This window comes from Gracilinanus agilis, chromosome 5, assembly GCF_016433145.1.
Source record: "Gracilinanus agilis isolate LMUSP501 chromosome 5, AgileGrace, whole genome shotgun sequence".
In the NCBI taxonomy this organism is placed as follows: domain Eukaryota; kingdom Metazoa; phylum Chordata; class Mammalia; order Didelphimorphia; family Didelphidae; genus Gracilinanus; species Gracilinanus agilis.
Genome location: NC_058134.1, coordinates 172,161,082 through 172,185,542, shown reverse-complemented (window position 1 = coordinate 172,185,542; position 24,461 = coordinate 172,161,082). Strand labels below are relative to the sequence as shown.

Genomic DNA, 24,461 nt, shown 5'->3' with positions numbered 1-24,461 from the left:
CCAAGAGAAGGATATGATACACCATTAGGGTACAAAATAATTCATGGCGAGTGCTTAAGAGTGGCAATGGCAATGTCCTTTTGTAGATTCAAGGATTGGTCTGGAAGCTTCCTGAAGGAAGTAGTAGTTAGAATAGGTTTTAAGGGATGTGAGAATTAAACATGGAGAGAGAGGTCATATAGCTAGTAGCAGTTTGTAGTGCTAAAGAGTAGGAAAGGAGAACATCCTGATAGGAAAAAATTGGGCCCAGGTCTATGTTGTTTATGCCTGATTCTTTATGATCCCATTTGCAGTCTTCTTGGCAAGGAACTGGAGTGATTTGCCATTTCCTTCTCCAGCTCATTTGACAGATGAAAAAACTGAAGCAAACAGGATTAAGTAATTTGCCCAGTGTCACACAGCTATAGTATGAAGCTAGAAGGGAACTCGGGTCTTCTGACTCCAGACCTGGTCCTCTATCTACTGTACCACCTAGCTGCCCAATTTACCCTTCTACCTGACTATGTTACCCTTTTATTAATAAACTCTGGTGGCTATCTATTACCTTCAGGATCCGGTATAAAATCCTCTTTTTGAGTTTCAAAAGTCCTTTATAACATGCCCCTTCCTACCTTTCTAGTCTTTTTATACCTTACCCACCTCATCTTTCTTGTCCCTAACATACAAACACTAGTGGCACTGGCCTCCTTGCTGTTCCTACCATAAGACACTCTATCATCCAATTCTAGGCATTTTTTTCCAGTTGCATGTAAAACTTATTTTTAAAATTAAAAATTATTTTTGAGTTCCAAATTCTTTTCTTCCCTTTCTTCTCCCTTCACTAAGAAGGCAAGCAATTTGGCATGTTATGTGTGCAGTCATGCAAAACATTTCCATATTAGTCATGTTGTGAAAGAAAACACAAACCAAACCCCCCACTTCAACCTCCCCCAAAGTAAAAAAAAACCATATGCTTCAATGTGCATTCAGACTCCATAATTTATTTTTCTGGAGGGAGATAGCATTTTTCAACCATAAGTCATTCAGAATTGTCTTATCTCTATTGCTGAGAATAACTAAGTCATTCATGGCTGATCATTGTATAATATTGGTGTTACTAGGTACAATGTTCTAGTTCTGCTCACTTCCCTTTGCATCAGTTCATTCAAGTTTGTCAATATCTTGCTCCTCATTTCTTAATAACATGAGAGTATTCCATCACAATCATATATCACAACTTGTTCAGTCATTCTCCAATTGATGGGCTTCCTCACAATTTCCAATCCTTTGACACCACAAAGAGCTGTTCCCCCCTTCCATATTTGAAACTCACTCCCTCTTTCTCCTGGCTTCCATTGTTTCCTTCAAGTGCATTTTCTGCAAGGTCTTTCCCAGCCCCGCCCCCCCCCCCCGCCCCCTCAATTCCAGGGCCCAAGATAGTCTCCAGTTTTTCTGTCTTTATCATGTTTATTGTCCATGATTGTTTGCACTTAGCTCTCCCCATTAGATAATGGGCTCCTTGAGAACAGGAGCTGTCTTTTGCTCTTATTTTTTTAAACTTAGCACACAGTACCTGACATACAGTAGGCACTTCATAAGAGCTTATAGACTTATAGTGATGGTAGGTCAGTAGGGGGGCTGTAGGGGAGACTCCCCAGCCCCCCAAAATAAAAAGAGCTCAAGGAGGTTTACAACAAATTTAGAGACAAAATTAACATTAAAAAATGATGGCTTGGCTCACCCTCTGCTCCCTGACGGTGCTCCCATCCCCCAGAACGGGTCCTGCCCTAGTCAATGCAGGAGGTGGGGCCAAGAGGGGCAGGTGGACCATCAAGAGTGTAGCCATTTTTCTTTTTCATATCTTGTAGGTTAATACCCCTTTGCCAGACTAAATTCTGATCCCAACCACCCCTGCCCGACCTCCCCTCCCCTCTAACAACCCACTCCCGGCCTTTTTTGTTTTTCCATCTTTGGAAAAATGAGAACCTTCCAGCCACTACCAACCCACAAATTCAAAGTCAAGTCCCGTGACCTCTGACCCCTCCGCTGGCTCTGACGGAGGTGGGGGTGAGGGGTAAGTTTCAGGTCCTTCCTCGGTCAGGGCGTCCCACAGGTGCCTGACCAAAACGCTGTAACTAAGCAAGCCAGAGTCATCTACTACGGAGGCTGCAACATCTTACGAGCAAATCAAGAAAAGCAGAGCGCACGCTGCCCCTATTTAGGAGGAGAAGATATCTGATCTGAAGAAGAGGTGGGGCTGGGAGCGTGCGAGATGAGAGTTGGTCTGAAAACTCTCTAATTACCGACGGTGACCATGGCAATTGGAGAGGCGACAAAGGCAGTTGCCAGAAGTGGTGGTGGTGCTGGCCGGAGTCCGTAGCCAATCACTACCTGCCCCTTTAAAAATGGGCGGGTCCGAGGAGGCGGGGGAGGCAGGTCGTGTCACGTGACGGAGCAAGGCCTATCGGCTGGGGGGGCGGGGCGGCGACGAGTAGGTGGGGCCGGCACGGATCTCCCTCGGTCCGAGCTAGGCGAGATCTGAGGCCGAAGCTGTGGGACCGGCGGAGGAGGAAGACCGCGCCGGGAGGCCGCTCGTCTCCGCTGGGTGCTCCCAGCCACCGCCTCCGCCGCCATGGGCAGTGAGTACAGGCCCCACGAGAGTGCCTCCGCGCAGCTGGGTCCGTGGCTTTGGGACAGCCAGGCCCGGCTCAGAATGTGCTGTGCCGATGGAGGCACGGCCAGCCGACCCCAGCCCCACGCCCGCCGATGGGTTCTCCCGGGCTTACGGTCGCGACGGGGCGGGATTATCTGGGGAGGCGTGTCGGGTGATGCCAGCAGTGCAGGATGACTCTTCTGGGCCTCGGCCATCCCCCTCCTGCAGAGGACTGGGGTGGCGGGTGCCAGGAGACTGGAAGGGAGCCGTGGTCTGAGGACAGCAGTCGAAGGGCCCAGGCCCGGAGGAGCCGACTGGGGAAGGAAGCACAGAGGGGCGGTGGTGGCCTCGGTCTGGAGAAGAGGATAGCCAGGACTGGAGGAGGGCCCCGTGGCACTGACACGGGCAGGGGGCGTTGTGGACTGGTTGTTCTGAGGGTTGGGGTTCAGGACCCAGATTGGGGTTTAGGTACAAAGGAATGGAAAAAAATATAAGAGGCTAGAATTCTAACTCTGTGACCATTTCTTTCTGCTGCTTAGCAGCAGGTATATCAGTTGACATATTAGTGGGTGTAAAGCTCCTCAATTCATTTTTATATCCTCAGGCGACATGAAATTAGATTGGGGAAAAGAGGCATAATGAAGTTATTTCTAAAGCGAAAATATTTACTTAGTGTTGCCATAATTGATATTAGGTCCTATGTTTAATATACTTTTTTTTAACCCTTACCTAACTTACATAACGATACTATGTATTTGTTCCTAGGCAGAAGAGCAGTAAGGGCTAGGCAGTGAGTGTTATATGACTTGCCCAGGGTCACCCAACTAAGAAATGTCAAAGGCCAGATTTAAACCCAGGATCTTCCATCTCCCGGTTTGGTTCTCTATCCATTGTGCCACCTATCAGTCCCCTACCGCCTTTTATATACTTTTTTATCTCCCTCAGAGTGAAAACTAAATACTAAGTATTTAACTTGTGAGTGATTGAATGGTGCATCCACTAGCAGACTTTACTTAATTTTTGTTATAAATTGTAAGCGTGTAAGGAAGATGGAACAAACATATCCTAATAAATAGGTGACAATAGAATGAATATATATTTATGCCTTACAGAGTTGTACACAGGTGCTAAGTAATTTGGATATGTGAAAAGGAATGCACATATGGGTGGTTTTCCAAACAGGTTCTCAATTTTTTTTTTCCAATGTAAAGGAACACTTTAAAGATTTAACATGGTTCACATTTACATCTTAGGTAAATAGCCCAAAATGATGCCTGGGTAACAAACATTTTCTCTTCTGAGAACTTAACAAGCTCCTCTACCAATAAGTAGTAAGTGTTATAAAATTTCAAGATTGTGCTTGGAAATTTGTATGAAAAACTATTGCCCAGTGATATTTAATTCTTGACTACGGAATGTTTTTATGGCATACACAAAATAAAATTTATTAAGAGATTACAGATTCCAAAGCCCAGATGGGAAATTATAGTTATTAAGGCTTCCCATATTTCTGTACATTTTAGAATTGAATTATTACAATAGACATTTGAGAGTCCCCCTCTTTGGATTGAGCATTCTTAGAAAATTTTGCTTCAGTTATCTCCAGATATTAGTGCCTCACTTAAAAATGTGTAGCAAGAAGGAGATTTTAGTACTATTCTCTTTTAGATACCAGCTCTTTTAGTAATTTATTCAGATAAATTCTTAAATCCATCTTTAAAATTAACATTTTATTGATAATTTTTCTTTTATATCATGCTTACTCTATTCATGTTTATCCCCCACTATTGAGGCTTTCCTTGTTATGTAGAAACAAGCAAAAATAGCCAACATAGCTGCTACATTTCTTAGTATATATTGCTTTCTGCACTCATAATTTCCCTTCCCTCTCACCTCTGCAAGAAAAAAAAAAGTTGTATTTCCTGACTTCTTCACTCCGACAAGTTTTATTTTATTGAGGAGAGGGTTTGATTTACATTATTATTTTCCTCATTAAATTCCATTCCCTCTTATACTTAATTTCATAGATGTAAGAGATACAGCCTCTTAAGACTTTTGTAGTCTTCTGTAATTGCTATTTTTGCATCATATGGGAAGAAATAGGTTGGATCGCAAGAGCAAAATGAAAAATAGGTTTCAGAATGAGAGAGGCTAAGCCTTTCTCCTGCATAGCATATTATCACTGACAACTAACTAGATACCCACACCACCTTTAAACTTTTTCTTTTCCTTTCCCTGAATTCTTGTTTTTCCTTCCTTTCTACATACTTGGAAGACAAGTGAATAGTGTTCACAATGACTTCATATTTCAAGTCCTTGAAGTATATGTGTGGATAAACTCTAGTGATACCCTATTTGAGCATACCTCAACCCTTTGGGGTGAAGGGATTATAAGTAAAACAGAAAATAATTCTGTTTTTTTTTCAGGCTTGTTGAGATTCATTCAGTAAATATTTGGCATTTGCTGTGTACCAGGTATAAGGCTCAGTACTGAGCATAAAGAGACAGAAAAATCCAACAGTTTCTACCCTGCAACTTAAGATTCTGTTGCAGGGAAACATCGTGAGCAAAGATTCATAAATACAAAGTAATATGGCTGGAGGGGATATATAAAGTAATATGTCAACTGGTGGGTCCAACTACACTTCTTGTAGAAAGTAGCACTTGTACTAGTCCTGAAGGAAGCTAGAGATTTATTGAGGTAGAGGCAGTATATCTCAGCCGTGGGGTATATAACTTGTGCAAAGGCACACGCAGATGGGGGATGGAATGTTGTATATGAGAAAGAGCAAGTAGGCCAGCTTGGCTGGGACATAAAGTACATGAAAGAGTGACATTCAGTAAGGCTGGGAAGGTAGTCTGGAGCCTGACTGTGAGAAACTTTAGCTGCCAAACAGAAGAGTTAGTATTTATCTCAGAGGTAATTGGGACCCACTGAAGCTTCTTGAATCCGGAAGTAAAAGGGTCTGTATTTTTTTGTTTGTTTGTTTGTTTTGTTTTGTTTTTTAAACCCTTAACTTCTGTGTATTGGCTCCTAGGTGGAAGAGTGGTAAGGGTGGGCAATGGGGGTCAAGTGACTTGTTCAGGGTCACACAGCTGGGAAATGTCTTGAGGCCGGATTTGAACCTAGGATTTCCCATCACTAGGCCTGACTCTCAATCCACTGAGCTACCCAGCTGCCCCCTGGGTCTGTGTTTTAAGAAGATAATTTTGGCACCTTTGTGAATGGTGGATGGGACAGGGGAAAGACCAGTTAGGAGGCTGTTACTTAATCCAGGGAAGAGATGATGAGGACTTGTACTAGGATGGTTGCTTGTGTAAGTAGAGATAAGGAAAAAGATCAGAGTTATTTTAGAAATGGAATTGATAAGACTTGGCAACAGATTGGATATTGGGGGATTATGAAGAGGTGGAAGAGTTGAGAATAGTTCCAAGGTTGCCATCAACAAAAATGGGAAGATAGGAAGATGATAGGGTTCAGATAGATAATTATTTCAATTTTAGACATTTTATTGTAAATGTCAAAAATTGGATAGAAACCAAGCCCAGACCAGGAAGATCCGAGTTCAAGTTCCACCTCAGAAACATCCAGATTCTATGACCACGAGCTGATTACTTAACCATGCTCTAGGTCATTGGTGTCAAACTTTAACAGAAATTAATATTTTTGGTTTCATATTGACTTAGAAAACCACAAATTTACCCCAAGTTCCATTATTTACATTATGTTTGTTGTTTTGTTAAACATGTCCTATTTATGTTTTAATCTGGTTCAGGCCACAATTTAGAAGTTTGGTGGGTGGCATGTAGCCCATAAGTTTGACAACTGTTCAAGGTGGATGTCAGAGACAGTAAGTTGCAGAGACAGTATATTGGTAGAAGGAATTTCCTCATTTGAGAAGCCATTATTTCAGTTAAGTCATAGGTTCAATTCATAATCTTTCCAGATGGAATTGTCCTCTGGGCAGTTTTCAGTGTATGATTAGAGTTTAGGAGAGTCACATGAAATATATATCCATTAGTCTTCTGAAGAAACAAAATAGGTGAACCCAGGAGAGAAGAGGGCCTAGGATATCCCTATACCTAAGATGTGAGTTATGGATGATGATCCAATAAAGAGCAGCTAGAGGAGTTCCATGAAATCATTGTCATAAAACTCATTGGCAAGAGGATACTGAGAAGGACTGGTGGTCTGGAGAATCAAATTCTGCAGAGAAGGCTAAAAAAACAGGGATTGAGAAAGACTATCACATTTGTCAATTAGTAACTTTGGTAACCTGAGAGAGAGTGGTTTCAGTTGAGAAAAAGTAGTATGTTTAGACAGCTTTTTCTAGGAGTTTGTAAGAGAGAGCAGAGAAAGATGTTGGCTTGAGAGAATGATAGAATAATTTAGGGCAGATTTTTTTAAGGATTTAGAGCTTTAATTTTTTAAAAAATAACTTGACTGAGGATGTTTACTATGAGGCTGGCATTTTTATTTACCAGTAGGCAATATGGTAGATACATCTCTGACAAAATTGAAGGGAAAGTTTCCTTTTATTTAGCTTCAGATACTTCCTAGCTGTGTGATACGGGTCAAGTCATTTAACCCTCATTGCCTAGCCCTTCCTGCTCATCTGTCTTGGAACCAATATACAGTATTGATTCTAAGACAAAAGGTAAGAGATTTTTTGTTTGTTTTGTTTTGTTTTGTTTTTGAGCAGGAGAGTACCATATTCAGACCTCCTGTTTCTTAGGAAGGCTGTTTTGGTAGCTATGTGGAAGATTAATTGGTAAAGGAAGAAACTGGGAAACCAGTTAGGAACCTATTTCAGTTGTCAAAATGAGGAGGGAAGAGGTTCTGAAAGAGAGTGGGGGCTGTATAATAATAATAATAATAATAATAATAATAATAATACTTAGGTAGAACTTTAAGCTTTGCAAAGTGTTCTTACAGATACCTCACTTGATTGTCATAACGACCATGGGAGGTAGGTGCTATTATATCCATTTTACATATAAGGAAGCTGAGATAGACAAGTGTCTTGACTGATGTCACACAGCTGATAAGTGTCCAAAGCTGGATTTGAATTTAAGTCTTCCTGACCTCCAAGTCCAGTGCTCTTTCCATTGGGCCACTTAGTCTACTCACTGTGGGATTAGAGAGGAGGTGACAGATGAGAGAGATGGTGGGGTAGAACAAGAATTGGCACCTGGTTAGTGGAAGGAAGGCATTTAGGTTTACTCTGGCCATCATATATAACAAACAAAGAGATTTATGCAGAATGACATGTATTCTCATCTAAGATTTTGAAAGTCGGTATGCCTGAACATAATCACTTTTAGTCTCATAATTTTCTGTTGAAAGAAAAGGTAAATTGAAACAGACACTTTCGGTCCTTATAAAACTATCTTTGGGAGTACTGGCACCAAACCTTTGGTCAAAATTGAAACAAAAACCTTTTAAAAGAATAGTAGAAGGACCATTATTAATAACTCTACTAGCATCTTGGAAACATGACTCTGCCTACTTATTTAAACATCAGTCATGCTGATAATTTCTCAGCTGTCATTATAGTAGCAACTAGCTAATATTTCTAATATGCCTGTTCGTGAGTTATTCTAGAAAAACTACAAAATGCTGTAAAGCTTAGTTTTGGCTGTGGTGAAAGTGATTTCATTTCATTAGCTAATGCTTAGATTTGTAAGCAGCAATAATGCCTGAAGGTACTGTACAAAACCAATTTCATTTAATTATCTTTTCCCCTGAGAATAGTCAAAATGTGCCCAGGGCCTTTAGTGTATAAATGGAAAAAGTCTCTGCCCAAGTTTAGAATTGTTTTTGTCAGATTTCATGCCATTTTTAAAATGGAAGTGAAAAAAGCAGCATAGAATTGCATATACATTTTTCTGCTTCTAATATCTAAATTACTACCTCTGCATTTATATTGGAGGGGCAGTTGAACAGAAAGCCTTTTGTTAACTTCACTTTAAGTTCTAGACCATGTTAATAATAGCTCACATTTTGTTTCAGTGATAAGCCAAAGTAAAAAAAAGACAGATGGTTTTTGGTTGCTGTATTTGGGGGCAGATTCAGGCATTAAATTGTAAGTCGGAAATAATTATGAACTGTTGGTAGAAGAAAGATGCAAACCTTTGACATTCCAATTTAGAGAATGCTTACATTTGATTGTGTGCCAAACTAATAGCTGCTGTTTGAAAATACTGGAAGATATTGTAAAGCTATATATTATGCTCATAGTCATTCTTTTCTTTTCAACAGTTAAATTTTTAGAAGTTATAAAACCCTTCTGTGCAGTTTTACCAGAAATTCAGAAACCTGAAAGGAAGGTAAGTATACTCTCTTGGCTGAGGGATATTTGTCGTCTTGTCCCAATTTTTTAAGCTATTGGCTAGTATTCTTTTTTTTTTCTTATTTTGCGCTACTGTTTGCCCTAGTTTAATTTAACCTTGATAGCACTAGTCTCCAAAATTATCAGTTCATCTTCCACTCAGAAAAAAAGTTGAAGTGGAGACTAATTTTTACAAGTCTAGGAAGTTTATCTTGTGATTTTTAAAGCTATTACGTTTTATTTAAAACCATAATATTTTTGTGAGAATTAAATGAAGCCTTGTCCTTTGGTGTACCTATCAGTTAGCATTCAGCAATATACACTTACTATTTAAATGCCTGTTCTTTTTTCCCCTGAGATCAAGTCTCCCTCTCTCACCCAGGCTGGAATTGTAGTGGCCACTCACAGGACCAATCCCACTGTTGATTGACCTGCTCCATTTCCATCCTGGGCTGGTTTACCTCTCTTTAGGCAGCTGATGGCTACCTTGCTCTTAGGGTCTCACCATACTGGCATTCGAATTTGCATGGATGCCTGAGCAGCTAGCCCACTGTAGCCCAGAACCCCTAATTTCAAACTATTCACCAGCCTCAGCCTCCCCAATAGCAGGTATTACAGATATATACCACTAGATCTAGCCTGTATATATTTATTCATCCTGCTTTGGTTTTCCCATGAAGAAAAACTATGGTAAGTTATTTTTATCTTGTTATGATTATGTTTGGTTTAAAGCAGTGATGGGCAAACTTTTTAAAGAGGGGGCCAAAGGAAAGGAACCGCTCATCTGCCAGTCTGTTTCTAAGGCAACTCTTGAAGTTTCATTGTATTGTATCCTACCCATTGTATTCGTCGGATTAGAAGTAATGTTCCCCCAGCCGTATAGAACATTTCAGGGGGCCACATCTGGCCTGCGGGCTGTAGTTTGCCCATCACTGGTTTAAAGAATTTTGAACAAAACACTAAAATAATAATGGTTATATGCAAAAATAGCTGGAGCTTAGAAATTTATGATTCTCAACTGGTATGTAACCTATAATGGCTGAGCTTAATAGTTAAGTTGATGAAACTTGCTATATTTTCAGGACTTGAAAAGTAGAAATTAGTTCAGCAGATTGATGTTCCTATAATTATTTGGAAAATAATTTATATTATATATATATATATGCACATATATATATATACATATAATTTATTTGGAAAATTTAATCCTTACTCTATTAGAAAAATGAGTAATATGGAAATAGATATGGAATAATACATGTATAACCCAGTGGAATTGATTGTCAGCTCCTGGAGAGGGGTTGGTAGAGGGGAGGGAGAGAACATGAATCATGTAACCACAGAAAAATATATATTTTTTTAAACCCTTGACTTCTGTGTATTGGCTCATAGGTGGAAGAGTGGTAAGGGTGGGCAATGGGGGTCAATTGACTTGCTCAGGGTCACACAGCTGGGAAGTGTCTTGAGGTTGGATTTGAACCTAGGACCTCCCGTCTCTAGACCGGACTCTCAATCCACTGAGCTACCCAGCTGCCCCAGAAAAATATATATTTTTTAAANTATATATATATATGCACATATATATATACATATAATTTATTTGGAAAATTTAATCCTTACTCTATTAGAAAAATGAGTAATATGGAAATAGATATGGAATAATACATGTATAACCCAGTGGAATTGATTGTCAGCTCCTGGAGAGGGGTTGGTAGAGGGGAGGGAGAGAACATGAATCATGTAACCACAGAAAAATATATATTTTTTTAAACCCTTGACTTCTGTGTATTGGCTCATAGGTGGAAGAGTGGTAAGGGTGGGCAATGGGGGTCAATTGACTTGCTCAGGGTCACACAGCTGGGAAGTGTCTTGAGGTTGGATTTGAACCTAGGACCTCCCGTCTCTAGACCGGACTCTCAATCCACTGAGCTACCCAGCTGCCCCAGAAAAATATATATTTTTTAAATTTATTTTAAACCCTAATATCTTTTATACATATCTATATTAATTTTATTTGTTACAGGGCTAGGCAATGGGGGTTAAGTGACTTGCCCAGGGTCACACAGCTAGGAAGTGTCTGAGGCCAGATTCGAACCTAGGACCTCCTGTCTCTAGGCCTGGCTCTCAATCCACTGAGCCATCCAGCTGCCCCCCAGAAAAATATTTTTAAAATAAATAAGCAAAAAAAAGGAAAGTGTAATCTTGAAATTTTTCAGTTCCATTGTTACATATGCAATGGTAATGATTATAATTGCTGTTAATTAAAAATAGATGGAGAAAAGAACTGGCATATGATCCTAAATTATAGCATTATAATATTTACATAGATGACTGTTGGCTTTGGCTTTCTTTATTTAAATAATAATAAAGCATTGTATGTTATAATAGTATCCATTTTGAAGTATGAGGAAAAGTTAAGCCTGAGATAGAAAAAGATGAATTTTGATTCACTGTCCAAAAATTAGTAAGGAAATATTAAAGGATTTGGGAAAATTATAAATAGCTAGAATTTGGAAGGCCTTATTAATTTAAATGCGTGGTAGGATTTCTTCTATAAATGGGATGGAAGGATCAATTAAAATAAAAGCATAAGGATTACTAGGGTTAAGAGAAGTCAGAACAAATAACTGGCAAAAGATAACAAATAGAATTTTTATAAAGTTGATCAAAAAATAATGGCCATCGCAGTGAGCAGATTAAAAAAATTATAAACATTAGAATCATAGAACATAAAGAAATTTGAGAGTCTAGTCTAATTTCCTTAAGAAATGGAGGTTTTTAATGATAGCACTTGGACTAGACTCCAAAGATTCCTACTTCAATGCTCTTTTAGATTGTGTTATTTTACAAAAATAAATGATGAAAATAATTTTCAAACCCCAAAGTGGGGTGCACAGTGATCAGTAGTCCACACTATGTGTATTTGTCCAAGTACTTTTTTAGTCCAAGTATTGAGAACAGAGACAAACATATTTAAGTATAAAAAGGGATAAAGCCATAAGCAAACTTAATATTTATTTTACAGTGTAGTTTTATCTATTAAATTTATTATTTTTTTTATTAATTATGTTTTGGTTTTGTATTTATGGTAATTACAGAAAACAGATTTTATGTTTAGAGCTTTCACTGAAGTTCTATTCCAGTGCCTCATTTTGTCATAAAGATGACCTTGAGTATGTTTCTGTTTTTAATACAGGATATTTCATGTCTTTATATCAGAACCTTTTCATTTACCCATTTTCCCCAAAACTCTCTTGTGACAAAGAAAAAAAATTAATCTTAAAACAGCCAGTAGATGACCACACCTGACAATATGTACAGTATGCTTCCTGAGAAGTCCTTTTACCTCTGCCACAAAGGGGAAGCTATATTTCATTGTTCTTTGAGACTTTAATTTTTTCAGTTACTTTAAAGTCTAACTTTATTTTAGTGATATTTTCACTTACATTGTAGTTATTATGTATATCTAGATATCTATATATTGTCTTGTTTATACTTGTTTTACATTGCATCAGTTAGTCATCTGGTTCTTTTGTTTCTCTGAACATAATTTCTTACTCCACATTATGATTTTCATATAGCATAGTTTTTTAAACCATTCTACAATTGATGAACACCTACTTTTATAAAATAGTTCTTCACTACCACAGAAAGGCTTGCTGTGAACATTTTGGTAGACCCTAAACTCCTGTAGATTATGGCAGTGAATCCACAGCCCTAGCAGGTCCTACCAAGCACAGAAGGCTCTGAGTATGGATCTACTATTCCAATTATGTGACTCTTCTCTGAGGACTAGCTAAGCGAAAAAGTCAAACTCATTATAGGATTCTGTATAAGATAATGAATTTCTAGGCTAAAACAACTCTTAATGATCTTCTACAAGAGAGGTTGTAATCAATATTACAGGACCTCAGATTTGAAAGGGACTTTAGCAGGTATAAGCTTAATCATTTCAAACCCATATTCTGTATGTACTCTGTAACATACTTATGCAGCCTTTGTTCAAAAGACCTGGAAGGATGGGAAATTTCCATTGCATTTCAAGGTGGTATATATCTTTAAGATAGCTCTTATTGTTAGGAAATGTTTTATTGTACATAAACCTAAAATTATTTTTGTAACTTCCACCTATTGCTCCTAGTTCTGCCATCTGGGGCCAGGCAAAATAAGTATAATCCATCTTCCATGTGATAACCTTTTAAACATTTGAAGATAAGCTTTCATGGCCTTCCTTTGTATTCTTCCCTCTCCTTCCCCTCCTCCCCAGTCTTCTCTTAAGCTTCTTTTCCTGGGTTAAACCTCCCTTGTTGCTTCAATCAGTCCTCATATAGAATGCTCTTAATATCTTTCTTCATTATGGTTGGCCTACTCTGGATATTGTCTACCTGCCAATTTCCTTGTTGAAAAATGTTCAGGACTGAATTTAACATTCCAAATGTGGTCTAATCAGACTGGGATTATAACCTCTTTTAATACATCCTGTCTCTATGTGAGATTTTTTTGACTATCATGTACCTTGATGAATAATTATGCTTGCTGAGGGAGTGGAGGAATTACCCTGATGAATCATAGGATCATAGATTTAGAGCAGGAAGGGACCTTAGAGGTCATGAAGTCCATCCTCATTTTACGGATGAAAAACCGGAGGGAGATCATGTAATTTGGCCACTATTAGACAACTAGTAAGTGTCTGAGGCAAGATTTGAACCCAAGCGTTCCTGACTCCCAAGTACAGTGCTATGTTCACTGCACCAAGCTACCTTTATCACAGCTCTATAAAGTACTAACGCATGTTTAAAGCATCCAAAGAAACTCAAACTTTTAATTTACATCAATTCACTTGTATCAATAACATCAATTCAGTTACCTTGCATTAGGAAGAATGAGTAGGATTGTTTAATAGTAGTTCAACTTTTGGTTTCATTCATTGATAACTAAACTTGAAAGGATGTTTTTTATGATTTCTGTTACCTGAAAAGTAAATTGTGATGTGGAATATGTTTATATGTGGATACAATAAATTTTGGTTGAAATAAATTGTCCTGAATACTTAAGCATCAATAAATATTTCTTGGTTTTTATTCATTTCAGTTCTATATTTTGTTTTACAGATTCAGTTTAGAGAGAAGGTATTATGGACCGCTATAACCTTGTTCCTTTTCTTAGTATGTTGTCAGGTATGTAATTTTAATGGTGGACCTATTATTCAGTTGTTGGTTGGTGATATTGACTTAAGATTTTGTGTTGGATAGAATTAAATGTTTTTCAACCAAAGAAGCAAATTTCAGTGCTATATTTGCCATTCAAGAGCATAATTCCAATTAATTTAAGTATTAAAAATTTTAAGTGAAAATTAGAGTAGTTTAAAAAATGGATTCATGAAACTTTGAGATATATAAAAGAATGCAAGTTTATGGTCAGTGAACATGATTAAATTCAACTAGGCAGTTGAGTACCATTTTTCAATGTAGAAAATTTGAAATAATCGCTATCTCTACTTTTTCTATTGAATTTCTTAACAACGAGGACAAGTAAAGACATAATGAGGCACCTTTCAAGTCTATTTTGTTTTTTAAAAATATTTTATTAGTACCTTTTTTAATATCACCTTCATTTCTGAGTTATATTGTAAGCCATCTCATATTATAACATAGGTTTTTTAAAAAGAAAAAAGATATTTAGCAAAACTAGCATGTCAGCTGAATATGAGAGTACGCAGTGTTGCACACCTAATAGATACCTTTGGAAAGCAGAATGGAGACTCTTTTCTTCTCTTTTCTGAGTGTAAATAAACTTGATCATTATAGCTGCGCAGCATACTACAGTTTGGGGCTTTTATTCTTTCATTTATATTGTTACAGTTTGGGATATTCTTTTTCTGATTTTGATTACTTCACTCTTTTATCAGTTGCTCTGAGTCTTCCCATGATTCTCTGAATTCTTCATATTCATTGTTTCCTAGGATATAGTAATAAATATTACTCTCTACTCATGTCATAATTTAACTATTCTCCAAAAGTCAAATGACTAGTTTTGTTTACACTTAAAAAACCTAATCCTTACCTGTGGAATACTATTGTGCTGTAAGAATGATGAACAAGATGATTTCAGAAAGAGCTAGAAAGATCTATATGAACAGAGGCAGAGTGAAATAAGCAGAACAAGAGAACATTGTACACAGTAACAGCAATGTTGTGGCATGATCAACAGTGAGAGACTTGGCTACTTTCAGCAATACAGTGATCCAGGATAATTCTGAAAGACTTATGACAAAGAATGCTATCTACTTCCAGAGAAAGAATGCAGAGTATTTTTCACTTAAGTTTGGGGGGGGCTTTACTTTTGGGGTTTTATTTTATATGATTATTCTCCTATAAAATTGAACATTACGGGAATATGTTTTGCGTGATAATACATATATAACCTAGATCAAATTGTTTGCCATCTCTAGGAAGAGGAAGGAAAGGGGAGGGAGGGAGGGAGGGAGGCAATTTGGGTCATAGGACTTCAGAAAACTTATTTGGAAAATTGTTATTACATGTAAGGTCAAATAAGATATCTTTATTAAAAATAAAATAACCCTTACTTTCTGTCTTAGAATCAATACTATGTATTGTTTCCAAGGCAGAAGAGTGGGTAGGGCTAGGTAATGGGGGTTAAGTGACTTGTCCAGGGACACAACAAGGAAGTATTCGGGGTCAAATTTGAACCCAGGACCTTCTGCTTTATCCACTGAATCACCTAGCTGCTGCCTGTTTCCAATTACACTGCTGTAAATATTTTGGTTGATATGGAACCTTTCTGTCTTGACTTCCTTTGGGATCTGTGCTTGGCAATAGAATTTCTGGCATGATTCCAAATTGTTTTCTGGATTGGAACAATTCACAGCTCTTCTAATAATGTATGTGTGCCTATATTTCGGGAGCCTCTCTAATATTGATTTTATCCACCTTTTGCCATCTTTGTCAGTTGACTTGATGTTTCCACATATATTGTGAAGAATGAACTATGAATGAAAAAAAGATCAATTGTTAATGATGGATACTTTTTGGATAAAATACAAATTCCCAAATCAGGCATGTAAAACCTTTCACAGTCTGGCTCCCACTTTCTAAATTTATTTCTTCTAATTCACCTTTAAGAACTCTGTGTTCTAGCCAAGCTGACCTACACTTGACATTCTTTCTCCATGCTGTCGTATAGTCCGTTCTGTGCCAGGAATGTACTCCCTACACAACCTTATCTTTATTCAAGGTACAGCTCAAGAGCTACCTCCTTTCTCCCACAGTAAAATTTAAGCTCCTTGAGGCCAGTGCTGTTTAGTTAATCAGATATTAAGTGCCCATTGTGTGCAAGACACTGAACAATGAATACAAAAAACAAATAAAAAAAAATTCCTGCTCTCATGGAACTTTTAACCCTAGCCCCTAGTAAAAATATGCAAGCCACATAAATAAAAAAAATAATTTTAAGAGTAGCAGCCCTAGCCATTAGGATCAGAAACTAAACTCTTTCTAGGTACTAGTACCTGAGCTGAGCCCTGAAGGAAGGCAAGGATTCCTTCCATGAGTAATATTTTAGGTACACGAGACAATAAAGGGAGAATTTATTTTTTACCTCTGGATCCCCAGATTCACACAGTGGTTCCTTTATTAAATTGAAAGTAAAGCAATTCTAGCATTATATAGCTATAATGCTCAGGTTGAAGATGAGTGAAATGCTTAGGAGATGATAAAATGAGTTTCAAATCCATGCCAATATAAAATTTTAAATACAAAAGAAAAAACATCAAAAACACTATCACAGATGGGACCAGTATGAATTGTGCATCTATAGAGCACAATTTATCTTTGGTATGTCATTATATTTTTTAAAAATACTATACTCAACTACTAAGTCATTGAAGTTGGCAGTATATACTACAGGAACAAATTTTCCATAGTAAAATTATTGTTAATTTCTTTTAACTAAAAGATTTTCCCATTTCAGCCTATATTTTTATCCATTTTTAACAAAATGTAAAAATTCATCTGATCAACAAAATTCCCTTAGTCTGCCTAATTTATGAAAGGTCTTCAAAAAGTGAATTTTCTCCTTTTAGATTTTATTGTTTTTAACTTCCAAAAAACTAAACTTTTAATTATATCAACAAGGCAGTATAGTTATAAACCAGCAAAAATATCTTTTTGAATTTTCAAGGGGAAAAGTTTCTGGTTACCATCTCTCCCCTCTCCCAGGCTTGTTTATTATTTTACTATTAGAATGTCTCTAGTCTTAAATAAGGAGCAGAATAAGGAGCAGAATAGAATGGATTAGTAATCTATAGAAAAGCAGTTTCCTTCTCAAAATGGGGAGGATATTTATAAAGTACTTTCCTTTTGCTTAATATTTCATTGCATTCTATTTCAAACCCCTTTTTCTTCATGTTCTTTCATCCTATTTTCAAAGATTAGTACATACCATTTTATTGTAGGAACTAGAACTATTACTGTTACTACCCATTACTACCTATTGTTAATCTGGTTTATAGTGATAACTGAGGAGCCTAGTGGTAATCCCTTTGTTGTTGTGAACAGCTCACATAAAATAGTTCTCTCTTCCAGTTGGTACCTCCTAATCGTGGCAGGTACAAATGGAAGTGGGAGAAGAATTTGTTTTTTAGGAGCTTTTTCACTGTATCCAAAGAGGGGTTTGTTCTTCTGTTCATGGAGTTTACATCTTACACTGGGTGCATGGAAGAAGTTACTACCTTTGCCATGAGAGCCTGAGAAATGCAACTTAAACATTTGGCCTTTTAGGAAGACTGACTCGTTTGTTCTTTGGAGGATGAAGTATTAATTAGCAGTGAGGATAGTGCCCATATCTTAAACATGAATGATGATGATTATCATTTCAGAATTAGAAGCTGTCTAAAGTCAACAAAAGCTTTGCTTTTAAAAAGTTAAATTAGTCCTAGAATAGATACTAACTTCTTATATTTGTTTTTTAAATGTGACTTACTAACAGTTACCCAAAATATATAGAGAGAGTTTCATAGTCATTGGGAAGCTAAACTTGGAATCACCTAAATTCAGATTTTTTTTCTCTGATAGATGATTAACTCTGTGGCCATGGGCAAATCATTCAACCTTGCCAGTATTCTTAGGCAATTCTATGATTATAAACTACAGGAAAATTGCTGATTTGGAATGAGTCCTTGACACTGTGAACTCACAGGTCCAGGCTAAAAAGATTATTTAAAAATCTGAGCCGTGTAGAAATGTATATGTGTTAACTAGAAAAATATTAAATCAGATAGATATTAAACATTTTCAAGAACATGGTGCTTGTAAAGGTATAATTTTCTGATTGCCTTCATTATAGAACTGGAAAATTCATTATCTTGGATTGTTCTGCCATATGCCTATAAAAAGCAGTGTAGCATGATAGATATACATAACAAGTTTTTACCATGTTTTAATTCTTCCATGTATCTTATAGATACCACTATTTGGAATCATGTCATCAGATTCTGCAGATCCTTTCTATTGGATGAGAGTTATTCTTGCTTCTAACAGAGGTCAGTGGTTCTGCTGTTTTTAAAAAATTTTTTTCCTTGCTGCTTTCAGTCCCAAATTGACTTAAACACTGTTAAAGGAAAGTGTCCAGTGAATTCAATTTTGAAATACTTCATTTATTTGGCAATGACTGATAAAGAATGGTTAACTTCTTAAGAGTATCTCTTATAGCCTTGACAACAAAGAAACTGTATCAATACAGTGCTTCTGTCTTATACCTGACAAGTGAACAGTATTTTTGCCAAATTGATTAGGATTTTGTTTACTCATCTAGTTGTAACATTCTAATGAATCTTTTTTTTTTAAGCCAATAGATCTTTTGACTTCATCTTCAACAGTGAAGACAGAAATAAATCCATTCTTTCCCATCTAGGAAGTTTTCTAAATTCCTGATAAGTTCACCCAACAGGTCTTAAGAAACAAAAATGTTCTGTAATACATAGCCATAGGACATCCACAGGGGGATACCAATGTTTAAAAAGTTGAGTCTTTGTTTTTCTTTTTATTTTTTTTTTTAAACCCTTACCTTCCATCTTGGAGTCAATACTGTGTATTGGCTCCAAGGCAGAAGAGTGGTAAGGGTAGGCAATGGGGGTCAAGTGGCTTGCCCAGGGTCACACAGCTGGGAAGTGGCTGAGGCCAGATTTGAACCTAGGACCTCCCGTCTCTAGGCCTGACTCTAAATCCACTGAGCTACCCAGCTGCCCCCCTTTTTTTTTCTTTTTGATGAAAAATTTATTTTTATTTTTAGTTCCACATTCTGTCCTACTCTCCACTTCTCCCCCTTCCACTAAGAGGGTGAGAAATATGATACCCATTATACATATGAATTCATACAAATATATTTCTATATTTATCATGTTGCCAAAAAATAAGAAAAATAAAGTGAAAAATATGCTTCATTTTGTTCTCAGAATTCATCAGTTCTCCCTGAAAGTGAAAGGTATTTTTCAGCATGGGTCCTTTGGAATTGTCATAGATTTTTGTTTTGCTGAGAATACTGAAGTCATTCTCAGTTGATCATTGTACAGTATTGCTGTTGCTATGTAAAATATTCCCCTGGTTCTACTTGTTTCACTTTGCCTAAGTTCATATAAGACTTACCAGGTTTTTCTGAAACCATCCTGCTCATCATTTCTTATAGCACAATAGTATCCATCACAATAACAACTTGTCACCACCTACCACAGCTTATTCATCCATTCCCCCACTTGATGGGCATCCCCTTGGTTTCCAATTATTTGCCAACATAAAAAGATGCTATAAATATTTTTGTACATATGGATTCTTTTAAAAAAAATCTTTGGAATACAGACTTAGTAGTGATGTTGCTGGATCGGAAGGTATACAAAGTTTTCTAACCCTTTGGACATAGTTCAAAATTGCTCTCCAAAATGGTTGGATCAGTTCACAGCTCTACCAGCTGTGCATTAATGTCATTATTTTTCCATATCCCCTCCAATATTTGTCATTTTCCTTCTCTGCCATATTAATCAATCTGATAAGGGTAAGGTGGTTGTGGTAAATGTGAGGGTTGTTTTAATTTGCATTTCAAAGTTATTAGTGATTTATAACATTTTTTTCATACATTCCTCTTCTGAAAATTGCCTGTTCATATTCTTTGGCCATTTATCAATTGGAGAAAGCCTTTTTTTTCCAAAGAGAAGCTGGCGGGGAGGGGTAAGGCAGTTAAAATCATTATTCAGTTTCATAAAGGCAGTCCAACACATTTTTTCTTCTTCATTAATTCTGGTCTAGCTCATTATTCTTTTGAAATGACTGTCCAATGTTCATATTGAATGAATTCTATAGATTGTTTGTCCAATTGCATATTCTAATCTGGACAGTAGGTATTACTTAGCTACTAGTTTTTTGTTTTTTTTTTTTCCCATGAGGATAGTTAGGCCAAATTGTTTTGAATGATGATAGCTTTCATTGAGGATGCTTTACATTGTTTGGAGGCTTCATGCAAGCAGCAAAGTCATCTGCATAAAGGATCATCTGGATGAATTTATTATATGTAGAGGACTCCTTCCCAGGAAATTCTTCACTGTATCTCCTCTATAATGGTGGAAAATTTCAACAAGGATATATCCCTTTGTTTTATGTCTTCTTGTAAGAGGGGAGACTAGCTATTTAAGGTATGGTTGCCAGAAATTGATTAACTCGATTTCAAAATAAAATAGACCCAAGTCAAGATGACTTTTATGGTGGTTTATTTACAATTAGGAAGGTTGAAAGTAGGGAAATTGAGAGAGAGAAACTCTGGCCCAGACCAGAGGCCCGAACCAGGTAGGAATTTAGAGGCCCCAGCAGAGAAGCACAGAGGTTAATTAAACAAGGCTTCTAGCCACAAGGCCTCCTCTAAGAAGAGAGGCCTCCAAGGGAAGAGAAAGAGAGTCAGCCTAACTTACCCACATGACAATTTAAAGGGAAGCAGTCTGAGGTCTCACCTGAGATCCTTCCACACCAAGTTCAAAGCGCCAAAAACCCCCACAGGAAGTTCCCATCATATTTAAAAGACAGCAGCTTTCGTCACTTCCTGTATCCACCTCCAATTTCAAGTGGACAAATGGCAGCCTCGACACTGTTTTGGACTGCCCAAAGGGCAGTCCCTTGTTTTTGATTTGTTACTTACTATCATGTGTAGGTCACAGACCTCCCCTCCCCACTTAATTCTAAGTTGGGTGGGGTGACATTATTTCTGGTGGCTAGAGTCTACACAAATCATATTAAGATTTTGAAGAGTGTTGAACAAAGTTCTCTGTTAGGTCTTTCAGGGAATCCTGTACAATTTTGGCATAGAGGTGAGAGACACCTTGGTGAAAAATAAGGTCTTTAAGGTCGTGTTGTCTTCCACCAAATCAGATGCTTTTTATTATTTTTTTTTGTAGTCGATAAATAAGCAGATTGAGATCTCAATTCTCTATGTCTTTCAGTCACATGTGCATGATAAATTGTGGACTGCTGTCAAATATCATTTGTGAAGGTGTTTATTCTCTTGTAATACCTTCTTTGAAGTTGCCTTTGATATATGTAGAGATTATTTTCACAAAAATTTCAGTTTCAACAAGAAATACATATGGGCCAGTAGTTGTTGATACTTTTCACATCTGCCTTTTCCCTGTAACAATAATAAGCTCTAATTATTTATTTACAACTTTAGTATCTTAGCTAACTTGAGAATACATTCTCCAGTACCTTAAAATTGTATTGTCTCCACACTGGGTTTCTCTGCATAATCTTGGGCTAGTCCAGCTGATGGTTTCATCTTTGTCTTCTACAAGGATCTCTAGAGCTATAATGTGGGAACCCAAAGGTGTCTCCATTTTTTTTTCACCTTTCTTCTGTTTGTTGTCCTCCATTGAACTTCTCATTTAAATGCTAAGGATGACTTGTTAGTTGGATGGATTACTAAGATTTCTCTAAATTTTTTTTCCTTTCACTGCTTCCCACTGTTTTATGATGTGCTATCATTTTCCACCATCCTTCTTTGTGTGTTCTTACAAATGAACATATATTCAAACCATTGTTACCCTTGGCTGCCTTTCTGCTTGAAAGTAAGTCACATATTTGCTGGCTAAGGCAGTTTTTAGGCTCTTTCAGTCACCTCCTTATGGCAGTGCTTTGATATCAATTAAACTTATTTACAAAATCAAACAATGAAGTAGTTCTTCCCTCAAATGAGCTTACATTCCACTTGCTCTTCTTTTTTTTTCTCATCGCTTTAATACCACAATTGCCAAAGCAAAAAAGGCCTATACAGTACTGAGGGGCATTTTGTATTTTTCACTTTTAAATTTTTGTGGCTAAAGAATTAATCACCAAGTCACCAACCTTTCTCTACTTTGCTTAGCTGGTCCTCAAAAAATAGACATGATCTACTGCTAAGACTACTCAAAGTCTTTCCAGAAGAGTAGGAACACTGGGGCAGTTAGATAGCCCAGTAGATAGAGAGCCAGATCCAGAGATGGTAAGTTCTGGGTTCAAATTTAACCTCAGAGCTATGGGACCCTGGGCAAGACACTTCATCTCAGTTGCCTAGCCCCATGACTTATTTCTCTTCTGCCTTGAAACCAATACTTATTATCAATTTTACGAATGTAAGGGATATTTAAGAAAAAGATTAAATACTATTTGACTGTGAAATAATTACAATTATGCTGTACATCTTCTCTTTTCTTCATCACCACAAAGGAACTTTAATGGAATTGGGTATCTCTCCAATTGTAACATCTGGTTTGATCATGCAGTTGTTAGCTGGAGCTAAAATCATTGAAGTTGGAGACACTCCAAAAGATCGAGCTCTGTTCAATGGAGCACAGAAATGTGAGTATAAAGTTGCCCAAGTTTTCTCAAGCTTATTCTAAATTCAAGGACATTTATGTTAATGGTTTTCTATAAGGCTTTTCAGTGCTAACTTAATTCTCTCCCTCTGGTTTCCCCTTTTAAAAAAATTAGTATTTGGTATGATTATTACCATTGGGCAAGCCATTGTATATGTCATGACTGGAATGTATGGAGATCCTGCTGAAATGGGTGCCGGAATCTGTCTACTTATAATCATTCAGGTAAGACCTTATTTTTTTCATGTCAAAATAGCAAAACAGTTGGAAAACCTTCTTTTTTGTTTATTACTTCTTCAGGCCAGTGAGTCTTCTCTTTGATTTTAATAGAATTTAAGCTGTATAAATAAGCTAAATAATAAAATATGCAACTAATCTATAGACTTTGAAAAGTAAGTGATGTGAGATAGTATGGGGCAAAAAGTTGAAAACTTCAGGCTTGTCATAACATAAGTTTGCTCAACTTTCTGTATGGAACAACTTTTAAAGACCATCTAGAATTTTATATAGATTGCAATTTTTTTCAATTTTCTACACTCATGCCTTGTAACTGACATTGATAATTTAGTTGGTTTTTTACAAGTTTAGGCTGTTTACTTAGTATTGCTATATAGCACAGTGGAGTTAGTCTCAGTTTTCCTAGAAATCAGAAATTTGAATGAGGAATTTTCTAATGAGCTACCAGTGTCTTAGAATTCTTCTTTTTTTACCTCTCTGATTAAGACCAAATCTTTGGGATATGGTACAAGAAATATGTGTTTTAGCAAAATTAGAACATTGCATTCATTTTCATATTTTAAAAAATAGGCTATTAGTTTTTTAAAAACTCATTTGAGAAAACAGACTATACTAGAAAATGTTTTAATGCCTTTTTAGGGCTCTGTATGCTTTTTAAGTGCTTGAGATATTAATTAAATGACTTAGAAATTGATATAATTTTATTGTTCCATTGAGATATTTCTTTTGTTTGTTGTAATAAGTATTTTAGAAAAATGTTTTTAAAATTAATACTCAGATGACTGATCTAATAATATGTTTAATTTATTTGTGATTTTAGTGAAGTTTATAAGAGTTGTAGAAATATAAAGACAACATTTAGAATTTTCTGCTTCCTGAGTTGAGTAAATTAAATAATAATTGTCATTTTATATGTAAATGAGGTGCTTACATTGTGTTAAAAACATTTTCTAGTCAATACTGAAAAATCTAATAAAGTATAAATTTACAAATGTTGTTGTAAGTCCTCTATTTTATTTATTTTTTTAATACATCCTTTAAAAATATCAGCACCACAATTATGGTAGTTTGTTTTTTCTCAGTGTTGGTAGAGAAAAAAATAAGGGAGTAATTATATGGCTTGTGGTTGTAGTTGTGACTGAAACACTTGGTTAAAATTGAACATCTAGATGTAAAATAGAGACATAATTGGAACAGGGTATTTTCACATATAAGCATCATTTTTGAAAGTATACCCTTTTGTTGGCCATCACATGTATGTTAAGGCTAGGTAGTTACCTTGGTAGCTGAATCCAGCACTTAACAATGACTTTTTTTGGTGTCAGTCTTAAAATCCTTATAAGATTGGTTCTCTCTG

The 24,461-nt window shown here is 36.6% G+C and overlaps 1 protein-coding gene across 1 annotated transcript in view; it reads left to right on the top strand.

Moving 5' to 3' along the window:
- Nucleotides 1-2,545: 2,545 nt before the first annotated feature.
- SEC61A2 (SEC61 translocon subunit alpha 2) overlaps nucleotides 2,546-24,461 on the top strand; it is a 37,026-nt gene continuing 15,110 nt past the window's right edge. The window contains exons 1-6 of the mRNA XM_044679669.1: nucleotides 2,546-2,618; nucleotides 8,895-8,962; nucleotides 14,076-14,141; nucleotides 18,445-18,523; nucleotides 22,719-22,850; nucleotides 22,983-23,092. Of these exons, the coding sequence (XP_044535604.1) occupies nucleotides 2,612-2,618; nucleotides 8,895-8,962; nucleotides 14,076-14,141; nucleotides 18,445-18,523; nucleotides 22,719-22,850; nucleotides 22,983-23,092 (462 nt within the window). The 5' untranslated portion in view covers nucleotides 2,546-2,611. The remainder of the gene's footprint in view (nucleotides 2,619-8,894; nucleotides 8,963-14,075; nucleotides 14,142-18,444; nucleotides 18,524-22,718; nucleotides 22,851-22,982; nucleotides 23,093-24,461) is intronic.